We start from the raw sequence: 9,344 nt of genomic DNA on the forward strand, positions 1-9,344 counted from the left end.
TTTACTCTTAATTTTCAAATATACTATAAAGCAGTGTTATTGATCTTATAACCAGAGCTTTATATCTTTCAATCACCTTCATCCAATTCCCCTACTCTTTGTGTTTGGTAACCACAAATTTGATCTCTTTTTCTAGGAGTTTGGGATTTTTTTTTTTTTTTTTTTAGATTGTACATGTAAGTGACATCATTCAGTATTTATCTTTCTCTCTCTGACTTATTTTACTTAGCATAAGGTCCATTCATGTTGTTGCAAATGGTAAGTTGTTTTGTTCTGTTTTGTTTTGTTTTTTAATGACTAATATTCCATCGTATGTGAATACCACAACTTCTTTATCCATTCATTCATTGATGGATATTTAGGTTGCTTCTGTGTCTTAGTTATTGTGAATAATGCTCTAATGAACATAAGGAAACAGATACCTCTTCGACAATGATTTTGTTTCCTTTGGATAGAAACCCAGAAGTGGAATTGCAGATCATAGGGTAGTTCTGGGTTTGTTATTGTTTTACATTCCCACCAACAGTGAACAAGGGTTCTCTTTTCTTCAAAATCTTGCCGGCATTTATTACCTCTTGTCTTTTTTTATGATAGCCCTTCTCAGACATGAGGTGAGTTGTCACTGTGGTTTTGACTTGGATTTTCCAGATTAGTGATACTGAGCATTTTTTCATATACCTATTGGCTGTCAGCATATTTTCTTTGGAAAAATACCTATTTATTGTTTGCTACTGATTTGTATGAATTTATTATATATTTTGAATATTAATCCCTTACCTAATATGTGGCTTACAAATATTTTTTCCCATTCTTTAGACTTTTCATTTTTTTTTTAATTTTTAAAAATGTTTATTTAATTTTGAGAGAGGGGCAGAGAGAGAGAGTGACACAGAATCTGAAGCAGACTCCAGACTCTGAGCTGTCAGCACAGAGCCCGATGCAGGGCTTGAAATCACAAACCGTGAGACCATGACCTGAGCCGAAGTCAGATGCTTAACCGACTGAGCCACTCAGGCAACCCTAGATTGTTTTTTTCATGTTAGTGCTGTGCAGAAGTTTAGTCCAATGTAATCCACTTGTTTGTGCTTTAGGGATCCAAAAATAATCATTGCCAAGGTCCATGTCAAGGAGCTTTTTTTCTGTTTTCCTCTAGGATTTTTTGGTTTCTGGTCTTATATTTAAGTCTTTAATCCATTTTGAGTTAATAGTTGTGAATGGTATACGATAAGGGGCTAGTTTCATTGGCTTACATGTCTGAAGCCAATTTTCCCAGCACCAATTATTAAAGAGACTACCTTTTCTCCTTGAGTGTTCTTGGCTCCATTGTTAAATGTTATGTGACCATATATATACATGGTTAATTTCTGGGCTGTTGATTCTATTTCATTGATCTATGTGTCTGTTTTTATGTCAGTACTATACTGTTTATATTACAAGAGCTTTATAATATAGCTTGAAATCAGGAAGTGTGATGCTTCCCATTTTTCTTAGGATTTTTTGGGCCATTTGGGGTTATTCGTAGTTCCATATAAATTTCAGGTTTGTTTTTTCTACTTCTAAAAACTGCCATTGGAATCTGGATAGGTTTTGCATTGAATGTGTAGTTGGTTTTGGATCACATGGACATTTAAGCAATATTAATTCTTCCGTGAACATGAGATACCTTCCCATTTGTATATGTCTTCCAAGTTCTTTCATTAATGTCTTACACGTTTTTAATGTAGTTATTTTCCTTGATTAAATTAATTTTTAAGTATTTTATTGGTCTTGATACTATTGTAAATGGAATAATTTTATTTTGTATGGATAATTCATTTTTAATGCATAGAAACACTACTGGTTTTGTATGTTAATTTTGTATCCTGCAACAGATCTAACACTTTTTTGTGTGTGGAGTCTTTAAAATCATGTCATCTGCAAATAGTTTTACTTCTTCATTGTCAATTCTGTGCCTTTTATTTCTTTCCTACTGATTCTTGTCAATGGGGGACATAGGTCATGCATAGTATTTTATACATCTGCTATAGCTACAACACTAAAGTCGTAGACTTTATCTGTAAAATGAAGGTTTAGGGGAAATGACTCAAGAGTGCTTCTAGGTTTAATAAACAGAGTCCAGAAAACTATGTCATAATTCAAAGTCACATACCTAATGTCAGAGTTGAGAATATAACCCAGGTCTCCTCATTCTGGCACCTGATTTTTTTTTTTTTTTTTTTTTTTTTTTAGAAAAAATGGTTGTCTTTGCACCCACTTGTGCTGGGAAGCTCTTGTACATTCATAAAATCTTTACATGAGTATGTGGCTAGTTAGGGAAAATATTATTTTGCGACATTCTCATTATTTGTTAAGAGGAGTTTGAGTTTCCTGTCCTCTCCCTAGATTCAGTCTTATAATCACTCACTTAATGTTAAATACACATTTCTTAAAGTAGAAGCCCTGTAATTTTTGTGAGAATAGGACTGCTGATTATAACAAAGATCATTACCTTCATGTTCTGAATTAGTCCCGAGGGTGGAGTTGCAGTCCTTGTGTGGGGGTCCCAGAGATCACCTGTTCCCTTTCAGGTACACCTAAGGGTTGCCAGTTATCACTGTAAAACCTTTTGCATTTTTACTCAAATCGATGACCCCATCGTCACTGCATCGTGATGCGTTGTGTCCGTAATATACCACAGGCATATTCCATCTTTTGAATTTGTTTCAGGGTGCTACTTGATATGTGGTTCTTATTGATACTCTGTACAGGAAGAAAAAAGCCATTAGTATTTCATTGGCAGTAAACAAGCCAACCCAGGGCTCTTTGTGAATAACCTCACCTTTCCGAAACTTGTTTTAAGAATGGTTTAGAACAGTTCAAAGTAAATGTACTCTAGACTGGCATCATCTCCTACACCTGTAAAGATAAGACGTATAACCATTTTTTTTACTTTGTTTACTGTGGAATTAAATGCCTAATTTATATCTTAAGCGTGTACCAAAGGATCAGCTGGATTTTTTTCAGTTCCCTTTTCAATTTCTCTGCCACGCATTGCATTCTACAGTACGTACTGTGATGTGTTTTGTTGTCTAGGGGAAACATATCTAATTTCAGATAATCAACATGTAAAAGAATTTGACTGAACTTACTTTGAAAAAAAAAAAAGCATTCCATTTCTTATAGAAGGACTTTTATATGTATTTACGAAGGTAGTTGTCCTGAAAGCTTCTGGATGGCTATCTGAAGAGCCTTGGGCATTTTCTGCTACATCCTGATAGCATATTCTGTGAGAGCAATAGAACTACTCTATAGCTTCCTTTATTCACTTGTTCGTGAGAAGCAGCTTTGGGGAGGGGCACCTGATCTCTGGCAAATTAGAGAAAATAAGACCAGAAAGAAAGTAAGAAAAATACACGAGGATATGACCATAGATGCCAAGTAAACGGTTAAATCTGTAAGAATACTTGAAAACTTTTGATGTAGTGGAGGATTTCCCTTCAAAATGATGTGTCAAAAATGGACTTGATATTAAGTAGTAAAATGAGTAGGGTGCAGAGCGGTACATATTATATATACACAATTTCAAATAGTCTGCACATATAATATAGAAGCATGTTTGTGGGGGCTATCTGGATAGTAGCATTAGAAATGGTTTGTATTTCTCTATAAAACGAAAGCTCTACATTTTACAAATGTTTTACAGTACACATGAATTTTTATTCCAATGAGAGAAAAAGAAGGACAGCTTTCTGTGTTGTAACTGATCAGTTTTCCAATCTGATGTGTATATCATAGTCACTCAAATTTTGCAGTGTCGCTCACTCAGAACTTGGAAGGGAGTGTGTGTGTGTGTTCAGCTGTATACTGTGGGGCTGATAATTTACACCGCTGGATTAAAATGCCATAGAGAACAGTTAGGAGGCATTTCAGCATCTGGGCTTCAGATTCAGGGCCGACCTGGTGTGAATCGCGTGTTCGATCCTTGCCAGCTGTTACTTAAACCTCTCTGTTCCTCCTCCGAGTCTGTTTTGTCATGAGTGCAATAGTGATGGTAATACCTATCTATCCCTGAGGTTAGAGAGAGGTTTGAATCCGCGAGGCTATGAGAAGTGCTGAGGAGAGTGCCTGACCCTACAGCTGTCATTATTACCGACAACCTCCTTGTAAGCCCTGCTGCATGTGGCTCCTACAGCCAAATGTGTCTTTCTCTCACTTACAGCCAGTATCCTAACAATGGAATTCTTCATTCTCTGCCGCCGAACACACACACAGACACACACACAGCTAGAAAGTGCTCTTCTGAATGATCATCCTTTTATACCTAGTTTAACGATTACCTCCTCTTACCAAGTATTTCCCCGTCTCTGCAGGCAAAGGGAAACTGGCCTCTTCCTAGTCCTTTTATAAAACAGAGGTTGCCAGGCTCATCTGCTACACCATCCCTGCAGACGGAAAAAAAGGAATAAATGAATGCAAAGTAGCACACTCTGTTGCTCTAGTCAAAAATTGGCAAGTAGATCCTAAAACTTTGAAAAGAGATCTCTAGTACTCAATGCTGGACTATCGCTGTTGAAGGATGACAAAGATATGGAGTCCATTTGACATTGGACTGTGGTACATGCTTTTAGCCGGTTATTTGGGACAAAGGCCTTGTTAATAAGTAACTTAATAGTTTCCATTCCCAGAATACAACATCTCTATGATCTACATCAAAATAGTTATTTGCTTCCATTTTACCTACACATAATACCCCCCCACACACACATGCAAAAATTAACTTAAATTCCACTGTTTGCTTCCGTGCAAATTGATACTGATTTTTTTTTTAATTCCTTAGAACTGTAATTGAAAATTATACTCCAGTCTTTGCCCTATTTTTTAAAAGCTGTTTTTCTATAGGCTAAGTAGAATATTGTCCTCTAAAAAATGATGATTATCTTTCTCTTATTTAAAAGAGATTTTGCTGATGTGTAGGTACTTACTACAGAGCTTTTTGTACAATGGCAGTTTATAATCATGTTCTCATCCTTGATGGATGAGGTAACCTCGGTTGTTTTCCTGTTTTTCTTATCTCTGGCTAATTCGGGTGTTCTACAAAATATTCTCATCATTTCAAGTAGATGTCTTACAAATAGTCTCATTTAAACTAGATTTTTAGATTGATTTTTTTCAAATCAACTACCAAAAAAAGTTCGTTTACAGTTTTCCCATATGGTAAAGCCATTTTAAGGTCAGTGCAAAGAATGCCTAATGGAAATAAATGAAGAAAAAAAAAGTTGCTTCTGACATCAGTCAAGCTTTGAAAAACGTAAAATACTACCAACTTAAGGAAAACTTAAACTTTCAGCATCAAAAAGTCCACTGGGTCCATGTTTTGAAAGGTGACTGCTTTTGACAAAGTTTCACGCACAGCTACTGTGTTTTGGACTTCATAGTCAATGACAGTGTAGATCAACTTAAGAAACAGCCATCCCTTTCTTAAACAGACTCCAGATTATATGTTAAAGTGCAGTCCAGTATTCTTAGGGGAGGATTAAGTTTGGATTTTTGTTTTAAACAGACGTGATGTTAAGATCTTAACTGGCCGTTCTCACAATACTACTGCAACAAGGGGGTGAGCATCGTAGCGAATTTCCAAAGCAGGTTTTAAGGCTTCTTGCTGGGAGCGCTGTCTGGCCTCACCGTGTGTCTGCTCCTTTCACAGCACGCCATGCCCTTCTGGAGGATCTCCAGCCACTCGGACCTCATGGCCCTACATCACGCCTTGGAACTGGAGTACCTGTAACAGCCACCTAGCACTTTGAAGCCGCACAACTGCCCTGCGACCAGGAACAAACCCAGCAGGCCTGTGTCCTGTGTCCGCGCTGGGATACCCAACTTCGCGATTGCAACTCGTTGACGCACAGCTGCTGTCGGTCTTCACCTCTGCCCTTGTGGTCAACGAAGGGCCACACCTATTTCTTCAGAACAGCTGTTGACTCTAGTACTGTGAAGCCAATGAAAATAAGCCATGAGAATGTTCTAGTACAGTGGAATGCGGCTTTGCCGCATTAACTACATGGTTCAAACCTGTGAAGAAAGGACCTGCAAACGCTTACGTTTTTCGCATCTTCAATGTGACGTAAAGAGCTTCTCCGATACAGCAAACTTGATTGCACAACAAAGACTGAAATGTGTTCCCTGAAGACTGGCGAGGGGATTTTTCTTGTAAAGAAAGTTTACTTTTTGGTGTCTCATACCCAGGGTAACCTGTACATCTCTACTTATTTATGAACAGACTTTAAAAAAAAAAAAAAAACAGCTTTATGGAGGTAGGACTCAAGCACCGTCCAGTTCACTCGGCCAGACTTTTTTGACAGCAAATAATTGAAGAGACAATATAACACAATAAGCGATTAAAGGCCTTTGCCTCACGACACAGCAAGTACTTTGAATTTTAGCACATTGCAAAGTAGTTTAAAGTATGTCTAATTTAAACGTGTAATATGTACATCACTGAGACAATCATGTACAGAGAGAATTTTGGGTGTAAATTTGTAATAATGGATGATTCTTTTACATATCGTTTAGAAAATGATATTGAAAGGTAGCGATGCCTTGATCGTGAAGTAAGAGGCAGTATGTGCACAAAGTCATGCGCGGTGCCTTATCGACGTACTGGTTATAAATATGTAGATAATGGATTTTTTTTTTTTTTTAGATAATGTTGTCAAGACCAAAAGCATGGATGTTAATAGGATTTTGTTTTCCAAATTGTTCTTTCCATCATCTTTTTCTTTAATGCTGTTAGGAGGACCTTGGTAAAATAACACAGCGGTGTCTTAAATCATTTCAAAAAATAAAAAAACAAAGTTCCTCCTACCACCTCACCTTTTCATTTTCAACACTAATGTATTATATGTAACTACTTGAAAAAAAATGATTATACAAATGCTTCTTCCCACAGAAAGAATGTAGATGATAGATATATTTTATTAATAAGATGGCTCATGAATTGGAGACTAGCAAACTTTTGTGTGCTCAGACGATAGGGTCTGCATCTTCTTGATTAGATAAAGGAGGACATTACCACGTCTCTAGAAATGAGCAAAACTTTTTGATTGTTGCTTCTGTTTTCCTCCACACCTTTCCCCGATCCCCACCCTCCCTGGAAAGTTCATTGCGGGCAGTGGACATGGCCCGATCGTCCTCACGGAGGTTATTCTTAACCTACAGTGTGCATAAAGCTGGGAAATAAAAATTGTCACCTTTGTTCTGTGATAAGACAGTTTCTCCAACAGTGATGAGTTTGGGCACTAAAGACTTCCATTATTATGACATTATTTTTTAGATGAACTTTATTACATTGGGGGGAAAAAAAACACCAGCTTTAACCCAAAGTAGCTAAAGAGCTACTGTATCTTTTTCTGAAGTTTCATGCTGCTGCTAGAATTAGTCACTCATGAATTTTCCAAACTGCTTAAATTAACAATCGAATTTGGGTTTTTCTTTTTTGCTTGAAACAAACAGAAGTTGACAATTTTTTAGCCTTTCCATTTTATGTTTTTGTACTCTGCAGATTGGAAAGACAAAGTTTATCTTGGCTTTACTGTATAAAGGTGTGTTGTGTCCACAATCGTGTACAGACTTTTTCTTCAATAATTTTGTGTTTAAATTAATAAAATTGATTTGTGACGTACTGTAAGCTCCTTGACTATATTTTCTTATCGCTCGTTTGCAAGAAACAGCAGGACCTGGGCTGCATTAGAATGCTTCTGGTCTAACAAAAGGAAGTGGGATAAAGCCATGGTGGTCATAATGGCTTTATCAGTCCTTCAGGGGACTAAACTAGAAAGGGAACAGCTGTTTCTTTGATCACTGGAAGAACAGATGAACAGAAGAGCTCTATATGTCCTCTAAAACTATATAAACTGGACTCTCAACTTTACCATAGACCAGAACTCAGCATCAAGTATCTTGGATGGCAGAGCACCGATTTATCGACTTAAACACCGAGGGGACAGCAATAGAAAGCGGTTTCATCTATAAAGAACACCCACAACATACACCTCTAAAATTTGGCCAGATTGATCGCTGACAGCTCTAAATCCTGGGATTTAATCTTAGAAACACAACATCCATACATAGAAACACATGAAAAAGCAAACATGCAGTTGGCTGGCTCAATTATCGGGCCCACGATGTCCATTTTTAACAGGCACACACCCAGCCAAGGGGCTTGAGTAATGGAGTGTTTGAGCGTGCTCAGACACCCCAAAAATAAAAAAGGTTGGGGTGGGGGTAAGTCTTCAAAGAGAGGCAGGAATGGGGGGGGGGGGTGGAGAGATTTTTAAGTCTCAAGAAAATAAGGAAAATGGGCAAAATGGAGGGTTTATCCTCAAAAGATAATTTTTTTGAAGCACTGCTTCTAACATGACACCCCCTGACCAATATGTTTAAAGGGCCTCCCTTCAACCATTTATTGGAGCCCAGGTGCTTCTATTTGGCATTTCAAAGTCTCCAAATATAGTACCTACTTTCTTCCCAACATAATCTCTCGTTAGCGCTATGAACAAACCTTCGCTAAGCATGAACTGGACTCTTTAATGGGCCAAACAGCCTAAAGCATCGCTCCCTCATCTTTGTTCAGAGCATTCCCACTTCTGTCAATGACTTCCTCCACCCTCAACCCACCCACACCATGTCCAGCTTTAGTGTCTTCTTTGTTGCAGAGCCTTCTTTCCCATCATGGGACACAGTGTTCGTTCCCTCTGCTGAATTTCTCCCAATGTCCATAGTCTCATTGGAGTTCATATTATTCCCTTAAAGAGTCTCTGGGCCCCCACCATGGGGAGCATTGTCCTAGGTGCTAATGAAGCAGTGCCCTGCTCCTGAAGTTGGAGTTTTACATTGGAGTAGGTGGGAAGAGACAAGAATGAGTTAATGAATAAGATGCATTCAGTCAAAAACACTCTTGATGAAAAGACAGGGAATATGAGTGATGGGACATAAGCTTCTTTGGACAGGGTGGACAGAACCATACTGTAGGAACTGAGGCCAACTGCTAAGATACAGGCAGCATATGAAGATCGGGCAGAACACACAGGCCAAGGTCCTCAGAGAAGAATGCTTCTACTTGTGTTCTAGGAGAATCATGCCCATGGGTCCAAGAAGAGGCCAGTGAGAATTGCACCCATGGGTCCAAGAAGAGAGGACTTTGGAAAGGAAGGGAGACCAGGAAAGCCTCGAAGTCGTGGTAAGGGATTTGTATGTCCTAAATGGAATGGGAAGCCATTGAGGGTTTTACACAGGAGTGTGGCCAAGCCTGATATACTCTTTGAAATGATCACTGCGGCTGCTGGGTGGAGAATGGGCTTTGGAAGCGC

The 9,344-nt window shown here is 38.3% G+C and overlaps 1 protein-coding gene across 6 annotated transcripts in view; it reads left to right on the forward strand.

Annotated features, from left to right (window-relative positions):
* Positions 1 to 7,647, forward strand: part of EYA1 (EYA transcriptional coactivator and phosphatase 1) — a 170,542-nt gene extending 162,895 nt beyond the window's left edge. For all 6 annotated transcript variants that reach the window (XM_030304380.1, XM_030304383.1, XM_030304378.1 and 3 more), the window contains one exon: positions 5,684 to 7,647. In XM_030304380.1, the coding sequence (XP_030160240.1) occupies positions 5,684 to 5,764 (81 nt within the window). In that variant the 3' untranslated portion in view covers positions 5,765 to 7,647. The remainder of the gene's footprint in view (positions 1 to 5,683) is intronic.
* Positions 7,648 to 9,344: the final 1,697 nt, after the last annotated feature.

The sequence above is a fragment of the Lynx canadensis genome, chromosome F2 (assembly GCF_007474595.2).
Source record: "Lynx canadensis isolate LIC74 chromosome F2, mLynCan4.pri.v2, whole genome shotgun sequence".
In the NCBI taxonomy this organism is placed as follows: Eukaryota; Metazoa; Chordata; class Mammalia; order Carnivora; family Felidae; genus Lynx; species Lynx canadensis.